Source organism: Terrapene carolina, unplaced genomic scaffold (assembly GCF_002925995.2).
Source record: "Terrapene carolina triunguis isolate 2854851 unplaced genomic scaffold, T_m_triunguis-2.0 Scaffold84, whole genome shotgun sequence".
NCBI classification, from domain to species: Eukaryota; Metazoa; Chordata; order Testudines; family Emydidae; genus Terrapene; species Terrapene triunguis.
Genome location: NW_020664435.1, coordinates 24,957,015 through 24,979,143, shown reverse-complemented (window position 1 = coordinate 24,979,143; position 22,129 = coordinate 24,957,015). Strand labels below are relative to the sequence as shown.

The window sequence follows — 22,129 nt, the reverse complement described above, 5'->3', positions numbered from 1 at the left end:
TCCGAAGGAAGAAGCAGGGCTGACTATGGAAGAGGCTTCACTAAACACAGGAGCAAGTGGTTGTGTGTTGTTGTTGAGAAGGTTTTCTTGTTAGTTAGGGAGCTGTGCAAGAGGTGTGGTCTTACAAAACCCAACAATCTATGTGGAAATCTATCCCTAACTCAGAGATATCTACCAGAACCATTGTTCTTTTCTCCAGACTCTCCACAGTAACCCTACTGTCCTCACCTCAGTCCCAGCTAGGGTGACCAGATAGCAAGTGTGAAAAATCAGGACAAGGGGTGGGCGTATGAGGCACCTATATAAGAGACAGCCCTGAATATCGGGACTGTCCCTATAAAATTGGGACATCTGTTCATCATAGTCCCAGCTGACAGCACAGCTTCTTTTTGCTAACCGCCTCACGTTGCTGCACATCAGCAGCTACAGAGGGGAGCCAGAAGGAGTTATTCCATCCCAGATACCTGATCAGAAATTTACAGCGTCTGAAGAACAGTATGCCAGAGAGATAGACTACTCCATAGCTCCACCTTCTGCTTCCCTGTCCTTGAATCGCCACAAAGTTCTGATCCTGGGATACTCAGGAAGAGGGGCTACTGAGAGGTATAATGGAGACTCAGAAGAGTATTCTATAAAAATGGTGTTCTCCATAATAACTACTCTCTCCCTACTGCACTAGTTCCGGATTCCCTCTATGCATAATAGTTGCAGGAACAAACAGGTCCAAAGAAAAATACCTTCTCAGAAAGATGAAATCATGAAAGCAATATGGGGACAATCTTAAAAATGCATCAGGAACACATTTAAAAACTCATATTTCCTCATAAAATTGTTGAAAATGAGAGGACTACATTTCAATGTATACTTAGGCTGTAACTAGTTAAAAATAATGAACCCACACTTTGGGGTACAATATTAATGCTTCCTGTAATCCCATTGTAATGTTTGGTAATGGGAGAACATATGTATCTCCATTTATATTACAGTCATCTATCAGGATTACAGTGATGTAGATACAGCCTCTAACTTGACACAGAGGGATAAAAACAGGGAGAGGAATAGTATCCCCCCATCCAAATAATTATTTTTAGATGTAAAATGCAGTGCCATCTGTCACATATGTAGGGAGGGCAGATTAAGCAACAACAAGAAAAAAAATATTTCCCATAACTATGTTAACTCAGAAATGTATTTTAAAAATGCAATATCCTCAGGTATTCAGCTGGGGGCAGGGGGGACTAAATTTTCCCCCTTGAAAATGCAAACACCTAATTCATCCTTCAATTCTCCCCTCTGGGAGAAGAGGAAAATGTTCTCTTCCTTTTCTCTTGTTACCAGTGAGAACACCGGGACATTTTCTGGTTTCCATTTTTAAACATTTATTTTTACTAATTAATCCAATCTCTTATTTTTCACTGTCACTTTCTAACTGTACCCTACTTCTGCCCAGAATGTAGTACATGAGCTGAAAACTCAACACAACTTTTGGAGATCATGTAGATGCCTCTTAGAAAAAAGAATGTTTCAGCTCTACTGATGTGCCATGATAACTGGCCTCTCTACCTTATAAACGTGCACACGCTGAGTGATCATATTGCACATGCTGAGGGCACATTTTAGCATTGCTATCACATGGCCTGATGTCACTTACAGTGTAGCACAGCCAATTTAATAATTGGCATGGCTGACTGACATGCCACCTTAATCGACTGAGAAAACACAGTGTAGATATTACAAAAGGAAAACAACCTCAACAACAAAAAAAGGGAAAATTACTCTTTTTATTCTGGATGTTACATTTAATGATCTTTTTCACTTGTTCAGTTATCATCTAATATTCACTGACATAAAATATATTTGATAAACATTTTTGTCAATAGAAAATATTTAGAATTTGAATTTACTATTACAGTGGATATTGTTAAAATGTAAACAAATACTAAAATGTTGTAATGACTTTACCACAGTACTTCTTATAATCAAATTTTATACCACAGTACATTTAATACGGTATCATAAATGTTTTCCCAGAAGGTACCCACTGCACTGTAACAGCACAGCATTTCTTACCGAATAGCAGTAGGTTTCAGCTGCACAGTTTGACAGGTAGTTGGAACATTTTCAGGGTTCAGTTGTTAATGTAGTCATACTGAGAATGATAAGGAGCAGTGAACACAAATGTATTGATCATAACCAAGCACAGTTGCCTTCTACAATTAAATAAACCAATCACGTCATCTTGGTTAAAAAAGAAAAAGAAAGTTTGATGACAGTTCCATTGAGAATAAAATCAATTTTAGGCATGGGACTAAGTCAGATCAATATATCAGGCCAATAGGCCACTTTTAAACAGAATGAGGTGAGGAAAGATAAAGTGCTGATGGTGCTATAAGGAAACAAAAGAAACAGTGCTGCTCTAAAGGGTTATATCACTTGAAAATTTCTAATGTATTTATAAAAATGTTTGGCAAAAACACTAAAGTTATTTTATAAGGTACCTCAAATTCTGATGCAAGAGATTTAGACAATATCCCAGTGACAACAGGTTTTGCCAAACCAAAATACTCTACAGAATTTCTATGAGAAATATATATTAAAGAATATTTTAGAGATAAAGACTTACTCCAATTAGTTTCTATAAAATGTTATAGAAATTCCATAAAGTTTAACAGAGATTGCATAAAACTTGCTTTCACCAAAATTAGGAAAATTCTTACATAATTTTGAAAAATAGCAACTATGCCATGCATATTTTATAGACCATTCCTTTGAAAATGCAATCTATTTTTTTTTAATTTGATGGAGGACTATAACCGTATTATTTTTTCATTATTGGGTATTCACCTAGCTTTTAAATCCATCCCGTACAGGCAACCAGAGCAGCTGCTGGCACAAAAAGCTTTTACATGCCTCTTTACTGTAACTATTGACTGGGTGCAAGGTTTCAAGTATTTTTTTCCCTACAATAAACCCCAAATCCCTCACATCAGTGGGATAACAGAACCAAGGAAAGGCCATGGAGCGTCACTGAATTTAAACCAGTCTTAACTAATTCCTAGGGATGTGCATGAAGTCTGATATTTGGATTTGAACTAGATTTAGATTCAAACTAGATTTGGACTAAGGATCCTGATAGTCAGGATTATTCAAATTTGAGGAAAAATTTATAAAGGAAATAATAGGGAAGATCAGAACAAAGGTAGCCATTGGAGAACAGTTCCCAAAATGCTGGTAGTATTCCACTAATTTCTACAGACTATGTTTTCAATCGAGTGCCTAAAGTTAGGTTCTTAAATCCACATTTAAGCAGCTGTCTAAAAATGGCCTGATTTTGCAGAGATGCTGAGCTTCCATAATTCTCATGGACTTCAGTGGGAGCTCGAGATGCTCAGTACCTTTGAAAACTACTTTTATTTTGGTGCCTAAATATGAATTTAGGAGCCTAACATTAGGCACCCTAGTTTGAACATTTTGGCCTAAATTCCTATGCCAAGGACTGGATTCACAAAAGGCCTTAGGTTTCTAACTGCTACTTTTGGCACCGAAATCCAACATTGGGCATCACAGGCATTCAAAAATCCCCCACTCAACCTGTAGGCAACTTGAATAACTTGGTAACTATGTTTTCACTGTAAAAGTTACCTAGGCACCCAAGTTTCTGCCTCTGAGCATGCACTGCTGCCTCAGGCAGCATCTTTCTCTCCACCAAGCACAGGGGGAAATTGAACCTGGGTCTTCCACATCATGGGTAAGTCCTCTAACCACTGGGCTAAAAGTTATAAGGGAGGCACCACAACCTCCTCCTCCTTCTCCTGCATTTATTGCGGGGGGGTAGGAGGGAAGGGGGAAGCTGAAGCCCCTAACTTCAAGAGAGGTGGTTCCCAAGCAGTGGTAGGTGCCTCCGTGCAACCCAGACTTAGGTGCTTAACACCGTGACACGGTTGTCAGCATCTCCCATTGGCTAGCTTAGGCAGCTCCCTGGTCAGCTCCCTGGTCAGCATGTTGGCTTTTGTGAATACCATTCTTCAGAGCCTCTCTCTCCCCATGCATTGTATAGAGAGCCTAGGTGCCTAACTCAGGCTTTATGAATCCCAGTGATTTTTCTAGGCACCTATGACCTTTTGTGAATCTAACCCAGGGATCGGCAACCTTTGGCACGTGGCACGCCAGGGTAAGCACTCTGGCAGGTTGGGCCGGTTTGTTCAACTGCCGCGTCCACAGGTTCGGCCGATCGCAGCTCCCACTGGCCACGGTTCACCGCTCTGGGCCAATGGGGGCGGCGGGAAGCGGCGGCCAGCACATCCCTCGGCCTGTGCCACTTCCCACCGCCCCCATTGGCCTGGGATAGCAAACCGCGGCCTGTGGGAACCGTGATCGGCCGAACCTGAGGACGCGACAGGTAAACAAACCAGCCTGGGCTGCCAGGGTGCTTACCCCCACCCCTGACTGCCCCCCGCCACCCCATCCAATCTCTCCTCTCCTTCCTGACTGCCCCCCCCGGGACCCCTGCCCCCATTCAATCCCCCTGTTCCCCGCCCTCTGACCAGCCCACCCCCTATTCACCCCTCTGCCCCCTGACCACCCCCCTACCACCCCCCTCCCCGAACTCCCCTGCCCTCTATCCAACACCCCCGCTCCCTGCCCCCATACCGCGCTCCATGGAGCACTGGTGGCTGGCGGCACGGCTGCAGCAGGACAGGCAAAGGCACCACCTGGCTGCAACCAGCCACACACCGCACAGCACAGAGCACCGGGTCAGGTCCCAGCTCTGCAGCTGCGCTGCCCCAGGAGATCGCAGCCCCGCCACCAGGGGCTGCTCTAGCTTTTTTGCTGCCCCAAGCACGGCAGGCAGGTTGCCTTCGGCGGCATGCCTGCGGGAGGTCCCCGGTCCCGCAGATTCGGCAGCATGCCTGCAGTAGGTCCGCCGGTCCCGCGGCTTCGGTGTACCCGCCGCCGAATTGCTGCCAAATCGGACCTCCCGCAGGCATGCCGCCGAAGGCGGCCTGACTGCCGCCCTCGCAGGGACCGGCAGGCCGCCCCCCGCGGCTTGCCCCCCGAGGCACGCGCTTGGAGCGTTGGTGCCTGGAGCCGCTGCTGCTCGCCACCCAGAGCATTGTGCTGGCGGCGCAGTGAGCTGAGGCTATGGGGGAGGAGGAACAGTAGGGGAGGGGTTGGGGGTAGCCTCCCGGGCCAGGAGCTCAGGGGCCGGGCAGGAGGGTCCCGCGGACTGGATGTAGCCTGCGGGCTGTAGTTTGCCCACCTCTGTTCTACTGTATGTTGTAAGCTCTTGTGGGGGATTTTATCCTATCTGTACTTTGAGGCATTTAGCTCAACTATGTTTCATAGAAGAAGCAGCAGAAGAAGAAATTGATAAACAGTGCATGTTATTCCAAACATCCCAGCTATTCAGTACAGTAAAAACACAAAAAAAACTGACTAGATGTTTGCGCTTTACTTTTTTTGTTTTACTTTTACCTTTCCTTCCTTGGAAATAGTTTATAAATTCCTGCAACTTTTCTACAGGCCTTCCTTCTTTAAACTAGCCATTACAATCAATATATCATTTAGAACTTGTCTCCTGTTTTTCTTTTGGGGTTTTAATATCCAAACAGCACTTCATGACTCAGTCTTGTGATTACAATACCACCATTATGAAATGACGCGTATTATTTTAGGGCTTTTCAAGTTACCACTACAGTGGTCATCTTGTGAAATCAGATATTTCCTGGCAGATAAAAGAGACATTACACTAATCAGAACTCAACACAAATTATAATCTGAAAGAAAGGTCAGACAATCAGCAGTTTAAGGCTGGAAAAATGAGAACAACATTTCAATTATGTCAGGCCAGAAGAAATAACAGGCTGCTTTGATATTCTCCATCTATCAGCGTATTATTTTCACAGCTTCATAGCTCAATAACACTTACGACAATTTAACTTCATACAGTCTGCCATAACAACATAAATACAGCATATGCCAAATGGAATAGAGCAGTGTTTCTCAAACTGGGGTCCCCGAAGGTACTCCAAGGGGTCCGCGAACCCAGCTGATCAACTTAACTCCTCCCCTCTCCCTCTATCTCCTGGAGGCTACTGAAGCCATACTAGGAGATTTTAGGCACTAAAACTCCAGCAGTGCAGCAGGGTTAAGGCAGGTTCCCTGCCTGCCCTGGCCCCACGCTGCTCCCAGAAGCGGCCAGCACATCCCTGTGGCCCTGGGGGTAGGGCAGTGAGTCTCTATGCACTGCCCCCACCCTGAGCACTGACACCGCAGCTTCCATTGGCCTGGAACTGCGGCCAATGGGAGCTGCAGAGGCAGTGCCTGCGTGCAGGGGCAGCATGCGGAGACCCCCTGACTCCTCACCTAGGAGCCGCTGCCAGACAGATGTGCTGGTTACTTTCAGAAGCTGCCCGAGGTAAGCGCCGCCCGGCCAGAGCCCACATCCCTCCCGCACCCAAACTCCCTCCCAGAGCCCACACCCTTCACCCCCTCCTGCACCTCACCCCCCCCCGCCCCAGTCTAGTGGAAGTGAGTGGGGGAGAGTGAGCGACGGAGGGAGGGGGGGTTGAGTGAGCGAGGGGGTGGGAAGAAGTGGGGCAGGGGTGGGGCCTCGGGTTGAGGGGGGGGGGCTTAGAGGTCCCCCCAAATTTTAAATCAAAATGGGGGTCCTCGGGTTGCTAAAGTTTCAGAACCGCTGAAATAGAATGATATATAAATACATAGCACCAACATAAATCTCTTTGTGTCTGTACACATATTTTCCTCTGAATATACATAAATTATTCTCATTGCCTCCAATGAGAGAATATCACCCCTGAATGATTTAGCACAAGGTTTCAGAACTGATTAGTATTTAATTCACAAATATATACATTAAATATTATCTTTCTTGCACATATTTTGTATACATTTGTACTTTAAGTGCCCATTCTAGTTATTTCACTAACATTTGGAGAAAATAAGAATTAAAAGAGATTTAAAACGCACACCCAAAAGCAAGGAATTTCAGCAATAAGGCTGTAAATCCAGCTTTATAATCCATTCTTAAATCATGCTATTATGCCCTTTTCACTTGTTTTCACAATGGCATGATTTAAAGTGACAATGGAAAGGTTGAAAAGCATCAAATCAACTACCTTTAAAAATGAAGGTTTTAAAGAATTCTCCACAATTGTTACTGGTTTTTATTTGTATTAGGATTGAGCCTAGAAGCCCCACTCAGGACCAGGTCCCCATTTTGGTTGGCACTACACAATCATAGAACTAAAGATTGTCCTTGCCTCAATCAGGAAATACTGATCAGCTCTTCCTAAAACAAGCACGACCTGCGAATGTGGGTTATCCCACCAAAAACAGATGCAGGATGTTGGGAGTGTCCATAATGGGAACTTCACAGCTAAACTCTTTGTGCTTTGGTAGAAAAGACAAGACTATTGGTGCTTTACCCCCAAAAAGCATAGAAGTCCTAGGACAGGGCAAACACATCCAGTTCTCTCCGCAAAGCCATGTGATTGAGAGCTCCCACCCTATATTTTTTGAAAAGCAGATACTTACTGCTTGAGACCAGGTAACCAACTCCCCACCCATGACTTGTGACCCTGCAGCCAAAGATGGGACAATACTCTAAACTTCATTATATACTTTCTCAACATTAATTCTGTATATAGGCAAAAAGCATATTCTCAATTAACTGCAACTCTGTCTCCAAAAGCATTTGATAAATTAGAAGCAAAGGTCCACTACACCGTGATCCATAGTTGATTGCAGTGGTCCCCAAACTTTTTACTAAGGTAACCCACTAACCGCATGTTGTCTTTTTTTTTTTTTGCAACCCATCCAGGGTCCAAATTCAAGGGGGGGTGTCCAGAATCATAGGCCAGTGTCCTTTTCGTCTTCTGCTTTTATCTCCTCCTCACCTTGCTGAGGGGGCACCAGCACATTCCATGCAGCCCCACAATTCTAATCCCACCATCTTCCAACCAGCACCACAATCCTAATCCCAGCATCAGTGCAGAGGAGAAGTTTAGAGAGCGAGTCACAGCGGTGGCTCCTATCCCATGGGACTGAGCCAGGCTCCCAGCTCCACGCGTTGCAGCCTGGCACTCAGGGTCACAGCACCACTCAGATCATAATAGAGGGGTGGCCAGGCCAAACCTGAGTGGTGTTGAGACCCCATGCACTAGACTGCAAATTCCAGAATGGGGAGCCAGGACTAGCCCAATGGCACAGGAGCCGCACGGTGGGAGAGCTCAGTCTCCAACATTCCCCTGCCCCACTCCCTGAGGCTTCCCCTCCACACCAGGTCTGCAATCCATCTAGAACCTTCCTGGACAAAACACTAATTTATTGCATCACACAGATGTAGCTTTAATTTAATTTAATTTTTTTTAAACAGAAATCAATGCATTACTCTTCCAGATCAACTGGGAGGTGATGGGACACACAGTGATGTGTTTTAAATCAGTCCACCAAAAGAAACTATATTATGGCATACAAATGCAAAGGCATCCGTTCTATTCCAGGTTTTACCGAGGATGTTTACTCTCCTAATGCTAAGCTGAAAAACATGAAGAATTGGGTTGACTGAATTAAAAAGGATCTTTAATCAGCATAAAAATAATCAAATTTTAATCTGTTTTATATCAGTTCTATAATCACGAAGCTTAAAACAGCACTGTCCATTGAATGATGTTAAATAATTACTACAATCCTTACATAAAAGATAATATATATAGCAAAACTTGTTACCTACAAATGTTTTCACAATCCAGTACTATGAAATTTTTATTGCCATTTGTTATCATATTTAAGAGCTTTCAAAATACTATATTTTCCCATCAATGCTTCCAGTAACAAATCCTTATTTACACCAAATGTCCCATAGAGAGAGTCAATAATTCCATGTGGGTAGATAAATCAAGTATTTGGTTACAACTATCATGTCCAATTGTTTTACTTTAAAGAACCCAACCAAAGAATGCTTCTGCAGCGTTCTGTATTAATGCAACTTTAAATGCAGCATGGCAGTCAGCCAAAAGCTGTCAGCCAGAAGAGAACATTCTTAATCAATTCCTTAATGATTTTACCTAGGAAATTTATCTCAAGAAACAATGACTAATGTGCACATAATCTCAGTTCCTGTAAGTAGTACATGATTTGCTGAAGGCAACTGTCATTAGTTCCTGAAGATTTCTATAGTTTGACTGGAGACTGTAGGCCAGGTTCCAATATGAGTTCACTTACGCTACTACAGAAAAAAACTCAGTAATTCTGTGCAATTGAGCTCTGAATCTGACCCAGGGAAACTTTTTAAAAATGACAATTGAAATTTCTAGAAGATGGCTATTTTCTTCGTCTTCGTCTTCTTCTTTTAAATAACCAGCATGAACAAAACCACACATTGCTTATTTTTTCATTCTATAACGCTGGGCCAATATGTATGATTGTCTGAATGACAAAATGTAGGAGAGCAGAGTCTTTATACACTAAGCACGCTTACAAAGCTTCTGCCTATTTTACTATTATTCCCCATTATGGAACTGAACCAATGCTCATTGAAATCAGTGGAAGTCTTTACATTGATTTAATTGGGATTTGGATCAAGCCCTAAATGTATAGGAGGTAAAAAGTTTCAAACCAGTAGAAATATTTTAAGTGCAATTATTATAATACCACTTGCATACAAAAAAGATTAATGGACACCATAAAGAAGCATTTCACATCCCTTTAAAAGAAAACTAACTGGAAATGGTACAAAGCCTAATGGTAACAGATTCAGACAAAAGGCAGAAATCAGTCATGAAGCTATAGTAAAAATAAAACAACAATACAATGAAAATTTAAGACTGCATGTGTCTTATCTTACTATCAAAGAAAGTACCATACAATGTCATCAATAGAAACTAAATACACCAGAGAAATCATTACATTAAAAAAGTGGATTTGCAGAGTAAAATAAGAAAAAAAGTTTAAATATTTAGAATTGTCATGTAGCTTAGGGTTGTGACAAGTTCGGTCACAGAGACCCCTTTGGGACTGTCACCTGATGTGCTGAAACCACCTCTGAGCCCAGTTTCTTTGCCAGCCTGGGACTCCAGAACCCTGTCTTGTTGAGCCAGACACGCAAGCCTGCTGCAATACAGACCCAGGGTCTGAACCAAGCCCCCAAAGCTGCAGACTTAACTGAAAACAGCTCAGCAAGTACTCCTGTCTCCAGCACCCAGACACTCAGCTCCCAATTGGATCCAACCCCAAATAAATCCGTTTTACTCTGTATAAAGTTTATACAGGGTAAACTCATAAATTGTCCGCCCTCTATAACACTGCTAGAGAGATATGCACAGCTGTTTGCTCCCCCAGGTATTAATCACTTACTCTGGGTTAATTAATAAACAAAAGTGATTTTATTAAGTATAAAAAGAAGGATTCAAGTGGTTTCAAGTAATGACAGACAGAACAAAGTAAGTTACCAAGCAAAATAAAACAAAACATGCAAGTCTAAGCCTAATACATTTAAGAAACTGAATACAGGTAAATCTCACCCTCAGATATGTTCCAATAAGCTTCTTTCTGGGACTAGATGCCTTCTTAGTCTGGGCCCAATCCTTTCCCCTGGTACAGTTCTTGTTAGTTCCAGCTCAGGTGGTAACTAGGGGATTTCTCATGCCTGGCAGCACCCTTTGTTCTGTTCCACCCCCTTTTATAGCTTTGGCACAAGGCAGAAATCTTTTGTCTCTCTGGATCCCCACCCCTCCTTCTAAATGGAAAAGCCCCAGGTTTAAGATGGATTCCAGTACCAGGTGACATGGTCACATGTCCTGTGAGACCCCTAGTCTCCACTCTTCCAAGGTTGGCCAACACTTACCCAGGAAGCAGACATGCATCCAATGAAGTAGGCTGTAGCCCACGAAAACTTATGCTCAAATAAATTTGTTAGTCTCTAAGGTGCCACAAGTACCCCTGTTCTTTTTACCCAGGAAGGTTTGCAAGTAAACAGAGCCATTTACAGGTGATTGATTCTGAAACACCCTTAATGCCTTCCACTTAACATGTTTACATCAGTAATACAAGTTTATATTTTATTCTCCTAACTCCAGACAGAGAAATAATACATGCAAACAATGGGATGAACACACTCAGTAGATCATAAGCTTTGTAATGATACCTTACAAGAGACCTTTCGCATAAAGCATATTCCAGTTACATCATATTCACACTTATAAACATATTTTTATAAAGCATATGGAATGCAATGTCACAAGGGTCATGACTTCTATTCCTGATGATATGCATATGTTGATGGCTGATGACTGTGATGTCTTTAAGAATGTGGTCACAGTTCATGACATTAGGATATACTATTCTCATTGGTGGTCTGATCTTGCATGCCTTGGGCTGCCAAAACTCCCATTAATCTCAGTGATACACGCATGGTATCAGGAATAGTACACATGACTGTCAGCTGCATAAGCATAAACCTCTACCCATGCAGTTGAAAGAACAGTTCTGCTACCTCAGTCAGTAGAAATTTACGTATACACTAAGGTCCACATTGCTGCCTTAGCTTTCCCCTCTAAGGCCTGCCAGCTCTGCTGGTTGGTTGGAGGAGGGACAAGAATATGGGGCCTTGCCTTCTCCCTATCCCCTGACAGGTGACTAAAACCCAATAATCTGAACCTGCACAAGGTCCATGGATAATCTGCCCTTAACAAGTGAGACATATTCCATCAAGTATAGCACATTTGTAGAAAATGATGCCTGTATATTAAAAAGATTTTAGATCAATAGTTTATTCACAGACTTCTGTAGCTGTCCTTGATCTACTGTTTTATGGTATAGTTAAATTAACCTGAGTTCAAATATAAATACTGTCAAAATTCCTTCACATTATAGTTGTATACATAAATATCTGAGCAAATGGAATTTGATAGGGTAATTCTGTAGATGCATATAATAGGATACTAAACTTTTCACCTCTAATTCACTTGTAGGTCTAGCTTATATTAGTTTTAATTGAAAGTGGCCTGGGTAAAATGAGCAGGCAATTTCAGTGAGTGGCCAGGAGCACACCACAGAGATCACCACCGCAACTGGTACCCAGGCAGGCAGTTTCAGCAGAAACTCCAAGGACTGAATGAACACAATAAATAAACTGCTCTTTTTCTACTATTTGGATGCATCTATGCTAGGAAATTTTGTAGCCATTTTTCAGCAGTGGGGCCAGCAATGATGGAAACTCTAGTATAGACCTACAGGGTACGACAACATGATGGTAAAACTGATTGTGCCCTATTTACACTAGAATTTATGCCATTAATAGTACTGCATCTGCACTTGTACCAAAAAAGGCTTAGCAATTTTTCTAGTGTAGACAAAGCTTTCAGAGGCTAAAGAAACATTTGATGGAAAAGGTTGTATTGACCGTGCTGTGCCTGGTCTGTGGATAAATATAGAGAAATTCACTTTACACCACTGTCAGACTGGCTCTTATCAACTGCATTAAATCCAGTTAAAATTAAATACATATCTATTTTAAAAGCAAAAAAGCTTATCTACAATAATACTATTTAATCTCTGCACACAAGTTTAACATTTAAGTAACTTTGCTATTCACAAAGGTTAATCTCCAGCACAGAAAATTCTTCACCCATCACCACAGACATCTAGCAAAATAATCCATATGAGATAAAAATTTTGATCAGTCTTGATCTAATTTTGCTGCTCTTGCATGAGAAAACAGTTTTCCTGAAGCAACTCCTTTATAAGTAGCATTGATATAAAGTCTGAGAAGCCAAGATAAATATTTTGAAAGGGTTCCTTGTGACAGAAAAGGGCTGAAGTTCCATTTTTATAATACAGTACATCAAAGTTCATTATAATCCACACAATGACAACCTGGAGTACTGATTGTCAGATTTTTCCAGCCTGAATGAAAATTTTGATTACTGCAATCCACTGTGGAAAGAGCATGACAATCACAGGCCTCCAGCAGTAACACCCAATGATAATCTATTGTCTTGTATTGTCTCAAAGGCTGTAATGACGCCTATCTTTGCAACAAATGGAATAAACTCATCCTAATTATATGAAACACCCCCACAAACACTGCTATTTGCTTCTAATAGTAAAATAAGAGCCCTCAAGTTGAAACATGATATCCCAGCTAATTGTATTTCATACACATTTAATGATGCAAGAACCAACAAAAAGAGAAGATACTGATCTGTTTTATGGTATGGCTTATAATAAAACAATGATTTTACCATGCAACACATATTCTTAAATCTAAAATATCAGCTTCTTTCACTGTGTAATGCAGAAGTCTAAGGAGAAATACATTTACATTTTAAAGTACTTAAGTCCCTTTGACCAATTCCTCTGTTGCAGAGGTTGATTTAAGCTTTGGCTGTTTAATTTGAGTTTGTCACATTCAGCTTCAGACAGAGAATGCTGGATGGAAACCATTCAAGAAGAGAAAGAATTTTTAAGCAAAAGGTTTTGTTTAGTTTTGGTTCCAGGCTGAAAACTTTGATATTGATTTAATATTTTTCCTAATGTTGTTTCTTCTCCATTGTGTCATTCGTAGCTGCAAAGTTTTCTAAAACTCGGTGTGCACTTTTTAGGCTACATAAGAGCTAGGTAGCTAATTCACAAACAACCATGAACTTCCACTGATATAATCAATGCACACTTCCCCAAGCAGTGTGAGAAGATGTGTGGGACATGGAGCTGGTTCTAGAGGCATCCAGTGGGAGCTGCATGGAAGTTTCTGGGTACGTGGAGGTGCTGGGGGGGGTGTGTGCAGGGAAGGAGGTATCTGCAGGCTGCTTGGGGTGACAGGATGGGGGATACCTGGGAGAGGCTAGGTCCAGCAGTGGGCTCCTCGCCTTCTGTTATAGCCTCCACTTGTTGCTGTTGCCGCCACTGTTCTTCCCCTACCCTTCTACCAGAAAGGGAGGTAGAGAGGCTGCTTGCATAGAAGGCACCACAGCAGCCAGTGGTGGCCAGGAGGAGCAGCTGCAAGCAATTTCTGCAACCCACCTGAATGCACAACATTTCAGCAGGCTGCATTACAGATCCACTTGTGTGAGTATCACAGGAGATGCATGATACTTGACAGCCTTGGTCTGGGTCATTACATCATGCTGCTTTACTGTAGTCACACAATTTAAAAAAATATGTACAAAATTTAACTAATTCCCAGGACCAAAGTCATGCAGTATATCTTGGTGGATAAACATCATTAAACATGTAAAGCATGAGAATGGCTACTACTGAAGTCTGAGGAGAAATATTCATAAAATTTCAATTAAGTACACTAGGCATGGACATTACAATTAACCCTTACCAGGAGAGCAACATATAAGAGGAATCAGAAAACCATGGCAAGGAGATAGTTCCAAACAGCTGTTACCTAGGCAGAAGAAAGTCAGTGCTGGGGTACAATAACTGGGGAAAACTCCCAAGTAGCCCACCATGGTAGCATTTAATTTCTAAAACGGGAAGTACACACAAATGAGGAAGTTAGTTAAACAGAAATTAAAAAGTACAGTGCCCAAAGTGAAATTTCTGCAAGCTTCATGGAAACTTTTTAAAGACATTGTAATAGAGGCTCAATTTAAATGTACACCACAAATTAAAAAAACATAGTAAGAGAACCAAAAAAAAGTGCCACCGTGCCTAAACAATAAAGTAAAAGAAGCAGTTAGAGATAAAAAGGCATCCTTTAAAAAGTGGAAGCGAAATCCTAGTGAGGAAAATAGAAAGGAGCATAAACTCTGGCAAGTGAAGCATAAAAATATAATTAGGAAGGCCAAAAAAGAATTTGAAGAACAGCTAACCAAAGACTCAGAAAGTAACAGCAAACATTTTTTTAAGTACATCAGAAGCAGCAAGCCTGCTAAACAACCAGTGGGGCCACAGGTTGATTGAGATGCAAAAGGAGCACCTAAGGACAATAAGGCCATTGCGGAGAAACTAAATGAATTTTTGCATCGGCCTTCATGGCTGAGAATGTGAGGGAGATTCCCAAACCTGAGCCATTCTTTTTAGGTGACAAATCTGAGGAATTGTCCCAGATTGAGATGTCAGCAGAGAGGGTTTGGGAACAAATTGATAAATTAAGCAGTAATAAGTCACCAGGATCAGATGGTATTCACCCAAGAGTTCTGAAGGAACTCAAATGTGAAATTGCAGAATTACTAACTGTGTCATGTAACCTATCATTTAAATCGGCCTCTGTACCAGATGACTGGAGGATAGCTAATGTGACGCCAATTTTAAAAAAAGGCTCCAGAGGCCATCTCGGCAATTATAGGCCAGTAAGCCTAACTTCCCTACCAGGCAAATTGGTTAAAACTATAGTAAAGAATAAAATTATCAGACACATAGATGAACACGATTTGTTGGGGAACAGTCAACATGGTTTTTGCAAAGGAAAATCATGCCTCACTAATCTACTAGAATTCTTTGAAGGGGTCAACAAGCAGGTGGACAATGGTGAGCCAATGGATATAGTGCACTTAGGTTTTCAGAAAGCCTTTGCCAAGATCCATCACCAACGGCTCTTAAGTAAGCTGTCGTGGGATAAGAGGGAAGGTTCTCATGAATCAGTAACTGGTTAAAACATAGAAAACATATGGTAGGAATAAATGGTCAGTTTTCAGAATGGAGGGAGGTAAATAGTGGTGTCCCCAGGGGTCTGTACTGTGACCAGTCCTATCCAACATATTCATAAATGATATGGAAAAAGAGGTAAACAGTGAGGTGGCAAAATTTGCAGATGATACAAAACTGCTCAAGATAGTCAAGTCCAAAGCAGACTGCGAAGAGTTACAAAGGGATCTCACAAAACTGGGTGACTGGGCAACAAAATGGCAGATGAAACTCAGTGTTGATAAATGCAAAGAAATGCACATTGGAAAACATAATCCCAACTATACATATAAAATGATGGGTTCTAAATTAGCTGTTACCACTCAAGAAAGAGTTCTTGGAGTCATTGTGGATAGTTCTCTGAAAACATTCATTCAATGTGCAGCGGCAGTCAAAAAAGCTAACAAAATGTTGGGAATCATTAGGAAAGAGATAGATAATAAGACAGAAAATAACATATTGCCTCTATATAAATCCATGGTATGCCTACATCTTGAATATTCTGTGCAGATGTGGTTGCCCCATCTCAAAAAAGATATATTGTAATTGGAAAAGGTACAATTGGAAAAGGTACAAAAATTGGGAACAAAATGGTTAGGTGTATGGAACAGCTTCTGTATGAGGAGGGATTAATAAGACTTGGACTTTTCAGTTTGGAAAAGAGATGACTAAGGGGGGATATGATAGAGGTCTACAAAATCATGTCTGATGTGGAGAAAGTAAATAAGGAAGTTTTATTTACTCCTTCTCATAACACATGAACTAGAGGTTACCAAATGAAATTAATAGGCAGCAGGTTTAAAACAAACAAAAGTACTTCTTCACATAATGCACAGTCAACCTGTGGAACTCCTTGCCAGAGGATGTTGTGAAAGCCAAGACACTAACAGGGTTCAAAAAAGAACTAGATAAATTCATACAAGATAGGTCCATCAATGGCTATTAGCCAGGATGGGCAGGGATGGTGTCCCTAGCCTCTGTTTGCCAAAAGCTGGGAATGGGCAATAGGGATGGACTACTTGATGATTACCTGTTCTGTTAATTCCCTCTGAAGCACCTGGCATTAGTCCCTGTCGGAAGACAGGGTACTGGGCTAGATGGACCATTACTCTGACCCAGTATGGCTGTTCTTATGGTAAGCTTTCCATCAGGGCTGGTCTTAAAGACATGCAGTGCAAACGATGGCTTGGATCCCTACACTATTGGTGGCACAGCTGCAATTTCCTGGCTGGCCCTATGCTTTCTTACCAGCAGCAGCACTTGAGGAGAAAAATTCTCACTGTGGAAACCTGAGGTTTTGCTCTAGGTTGTGACCAGGGCCGGCTCCAGGGTTTTGGCCACCCCAAGCAGCCAAACAAACAAACAAAAAAAGCCGCGATCACGATCTGCGGTGGCAATTCGGCGGGAGGTCCTTCGCTCCGAGGAGGAGTGAGGGACCGTCTGCTGAATTGCCGCCAAATAGCTGGACGTGCCGCCCCTCTCCAAAGTGGCCGCCCCAAGCACCTGCTTGGTAAGCTGGTGCCTGGAGCCGGCCCTGGTTGTGACTCCTGATTGACATCTTTTCTGGTGCTAAATACTGCATACAGTGTAAAATGTGTGTAAACTTGAATGCCACTGTGGGTGTTAATTAGAGCTGCTGGAAATATCCATGAGCTTTCTGGGGCCCATTTCAGATGGACAACAAGTCATATTTCTAATATTTTCCAAATTTTAAGTGGACTATTTTAATCCTTTTTTTTTTTTTTTTGATTTTTTATTTTTTTGACTTTGATTTTACTTCAAAGTTTTCATTTTCAGAAACAAAATGTTAAGAATATAAGGATTCTCATCATTTTGTCTGCTTGGTGGACTGGTTAGACAGGGTGAGAGACAGAAAGAGGAAGAAGGAAAAAGGGTAGAAACATTTGTTAAAAACAAATATTACTAGTGGAGAAGGGGATTGGACATGTAAGCACTCCTTGGATCTATAGAAGAAAGGGGGTACGTGGAGCAGGAGAACCAGAGAGAGCTGCCAGTGCCAAAGGAGAAGGAGCAGCAATAACAGAAGTGCAGGAGGAGCAGAGCTGGAGGAATTAACTTGTAAACAGTATGCAAAGTTCCAGGGAAGCCACATATTGTTACCTGCCACCTCTGCAGGTGGTGATGCAGGGACATGGCTCCTGTGGAATCATCCTCAGTAACAGTGCCAAGTTTAAAGTTTCCCAGCTCTGGCTCAGGTCCCTCCTGATAAACAAGAGGAGCAGGAGCTACTGCATCCACCTCCTGGTTCCTCAAGCACACCTGTAGGCTGCACCATGGAGGAGCTCACCTCAGAGAAGGTGAGGAGGCCTTTCAGGAGGAGAGGATGGCCACTGAGCAGCTGAAGGCAGCCCTGAAGGAGAGGGAGAAGGCAGCGACAGAGAAAAACAGAGTGGTGGCCAAGTAGGAGAAGAATCTGGTTACCAGGGAGCAGGCATCCTTCCAATGGATAGCAAGATGTAGGGCTACCCTTTCTCCTCTGGATTCTCTTCTACAGCATCAGCACTGTCACTGAGCCTCACACAGGAGACAGGCCTTATTGATCATGAGGACAGTAGGGAGAAGGAGATCTGCTCCTGCACCATCTCCTTTTCTTCCTCTTTTGAGGAGGAAACCTCTGGGAGGTGGAGGTCATGAATAATGTAGTAAAATGAAGTAACTAGATGATTTAAGAATCTCTCTTCTGTACTGTGTCTTATTTATAGGTTTTAAAAAAAATTGAAAAAAGTGTTTGAATGACTATAGGCTGTTGTTATAACACTACATTTACATTTATTTAGTGACATCATGCCATCTTAGACCATTTCCAGCAGCTGGCCAGTATTGACCTGCTACAGTCAAGTATCCCTCATACAAATTCCTTCTCCTCTTCTGACATGGAATGTGTTTGACTTTGTGCGTCTGACTGTTTCTGTTGAACACGCACATCTACAGGAAGACGCAGTCACCGCTGCTCATCTGTAGAAGCATTCTCAGCTGGACACATACCGTCTGTACTCTGGCAAACCTGAATGTGGTTGAAATGTACACTAGCATGCATTTTGTTGCACTTATTGTAAAGCCTGCATTAGGCCTCAAAACATATACACATTTGCTGGGCCTGATCCATGGCAAATTACATTATCATTTAGTGATAACATGCTTTCACAAAGCTGTATCGCACAGCTGGCAGACATTATCCTGTGACAGCCAAGAAGCACCCAAAAAGCTTCTTCTCCCAGTGCTTCCTCTTCATCTCATGAAATATACAATTTATCTCTCTCTCTTTGGGACACACACAACTACAGCAATGAGTAATCACCACTCCCCTCACCCAGAAGCAGTATCTGTGCCCACTGTCCAGCCTCTACCACAAAGACCAACACAGAAGTCAGACTACTCACTGGTAATAAGACAAATGCACTCACATCAGCAAACTATAGGTGTACACTATTTAGCAACAAACTAAGATGATCAGCAACAATTTAGAAAGGTTCAGAGAAAAATAACAGGGTTAATATCTGAAAACAAATAACCCCAACCCTCCCAACTTAAATTCTGTTCTAAGTCCCTCACAAAGGACCTGATCCAAAGCTCATTCAAGCCAGTAGGAGGACATCCATTGACTTCAGTGGCCCTTGGAATAGGGTCAAACAGAGCAGAACTGTCCTCTCTGTAAAAGGTTAAGGTTAAGTGACTCACCTACTTGCTCCCAGATATATTATAGTTACAATAATCCAGTTAGGGGACAGGAAAAGTTACACTGTTTAATCACATACTAAACTGATCAAAAGTTACAGAGTAGCAAACAAACTCTACCCTCTCCCCACAAAGAAAAGAAAAACAAACCAACCAACCTAAAATCCAGTAAAATGAAAACCAGGCTACATTTTTTTTTTTTTTTGCATTTTCTACTGAATTTTTTTTTTAAAATAGAAAACATCAACATCAGAATTGATAAGCAAAAATGTTAATTTCTGACAAAATTTCACCAGAAATCTGTTCATAGAAAAAATCTGAAACAGTTCTACTATTATTGTCAAGTAAAGGCAGACAGGGAAAATCTTGGATGAAGGAATGTTGCTGTGCAAGGAGGATAAAATGTAAATCAGGGGTCGGCAACGTCGGCACGCGGCGCGCCAGGGTAAGCACCCTGGCGGGCCGGGCCAGTTTTATTTACCTGCTGACGCGGCAGGTTCGGCCGATCGTGGCCCCCACTGGCCGCGGTTCACCGTCCTGGGCCAATGGGGGCGGCGAGAAGCCGCGGCCAGCACATCGCTTGCCCGGGACGGCGAACCGCGGCCAGTGGGGGCCGCGATCAGCCGAACCTGCTGCGTCAGCAGGTAAATAAAACTGGCCCGGCTCGCCAGGGTGCTTACCCTGGCGCGCCGCGTGCCGACGTTGCCGACCCCTGATGTAAATCATGGTTTTGTGTCATTCTACATCATTAATCTCATTCTGGGACATAAAAACTGTTAGGGACTAAACACACAATTCTCTTTGCTATGTACACAAAAATAAAAGTTACACTTTAATTCTTAGTTTTCCCAGTTGAGCCCCAAACTCAATTATGAAACAAAATCTAGGACCAACACTCAAACCTAGATACAGCGTCTGTACAAGTAATCAACTCTAATTCCCTATGCCCAGTATAATTACAAAACATTTGGTGCAGCTGCTAAACACTTAACAGGTGACCTCTTGGTTAATCCTATATATGGTACTTACAGATCTCTGCTCTACTGTAGCCAGTACAATTATTTTTAATATATATGCAGCTCTGAGTAGACTACAACATTACTAACAGATAACGAACACTATCCCAACATTCATACAAGAGCCTTTTGTAGATTAAAATATTTTTTAAGTGTGTAGCTTTCAAAGTGAGTTGTTAAGACTTAATGCTATGCAAAGTAATTTTTTTTGTTCTTTCATAAAAGATAATTGAATAATAGTGGTATTCTTCTTGCCTGTTGTAATTTATTATAGCTAGAAGGGCAAGCGAAGTGAGGCAGGCTGATGCATGTCACAGGCTGTCAAACCAACTTCATAGCACACATCATACTTTGTTTTTTAATATAAAGAGATTATCTAGCTCCCAGATATTTCCAGTGGCAATGCACTTACTTTGCTCACCCTTAATATTTATTTGCATTTGGACTCAGTGGGACAAATTTATCAGTGGAATTACATAAGGGAATTCAATGAAGTTACAATGGGAAGAATTTGACCCAACAGGCAATAACTCCTTGTCTTCCTATTCATTTTTCATTACTGTTTATTTTCAGCTTCCTTTTCTCAGGAGGCCACTCAAGAAGCTTCATCTGAAAAAAATCTATGGAAAGAAGAGCCCAGTGCTACATCAGTTGGTGGTCACAACATATGTGGCCTGTGTAAAGAGCAATCAATTCTAATCAAAAGGCTTTGTCTCAAAGATCGACTAACCTGAGAGAAATAAGCAATGTTACATTTTCACTCTGAATCTGTCTCCTCAGAACAAGTGAGTGACTTAAACCATACATTTGTTGAGCAAACATCTTACCATCACTGTTGATACAGACCACCTGTGGAACTTGAGTGCCAGGCCCACACTGCTTCTCATTGTCTGGTATGCACTCTTCTAGTCTCACTATTCGCCAGTCATAGCAAGAGGGCTCCTCACACGGGATAGCTTCAAGCAAATGAGGGCAATTTCCTGTCCCTCCAGTGCCTCCTGTAGGTTCATTTGTGATGGACCGCTTCCTTAACTTAAAACCTGAAGTGAGAGTAAAACCAAAAAGATAAAAAATATAGTAATTAAATATAAAAGGTAAAATGAAAGCATTTGTATCTGCCAAAAGCTGAGTGAAGGGTTCTGTGTTTCTTCTATAACAGTCAACAACATATTTAAAGCAATATAGGCAGCTGCGTTCTTGATATTGCTGAGATAGTAGATGTCACCAACTGTAGGAAACAGTTCACTGAAATGAGGGCTTGGAATGTGTCATGGTTACGGGACTAGCTGTGCTTTTGACCCCTTTTTGTCCCTTTGGAGTGCATCCCTTAGGTATCAGGTCTGGCTTCCAGCACCTCACTCTGACTGGAACCATGTGGTCCAACCACTCTTTCTTAGGTTGGGTCTCTTGGCTAACCCCCTCCCCCACCACCTTCCCCCCAGCCTGTATTAATTTAGCAGGCTCAAATGAGTTTGGCACCTGCAAGCCTCCAGGAGCCCGCAACAGTGGTTGATTAGAAAAACAACAAGGAGTCCGGTGGCACCTTAAAGACTAACAGATTTATTTGGGCATAAGCTTTCATGGGTAAAAAACTCCATGCATCCGAAGAAGTAGATTTTTACCCACGAAAGCTTATGCCCAAATAAATCTGTTAGTCTTTAAGGTGCCACCGGACTCCTTGTTGTTTTTGTGGATGTAAACATGGCTACCCCCTGATACTTGAGTGGTTGATTAGTGACTCAAAACAGCTTCTTCAAAAC

General features: G+C 42.1%; 1 protein-coding gene across 1 annotated transcript in view; it reads right to left on the bottom strand.

The window, feature by feature from the left end:
- THSD7A (thrombospondin type 1 domain containing 7A) overlaps window positions 1-22,129 on the bottom strand; it is a 352,561-nt gene that overhangs the window by 126,847 nt on the left and 203,585 nt on the right. The window contains exon 7 of the mRNA XM_026649434.1: window positions 21,197-21,409. Coding sequence (XP_026505219.1) covers window positions 21,197-21,409 — 213 coding nt within the window. The remainder of the gene's footprint in view (window positions 1-21,196; window positions 21,410-22,129) is intronic.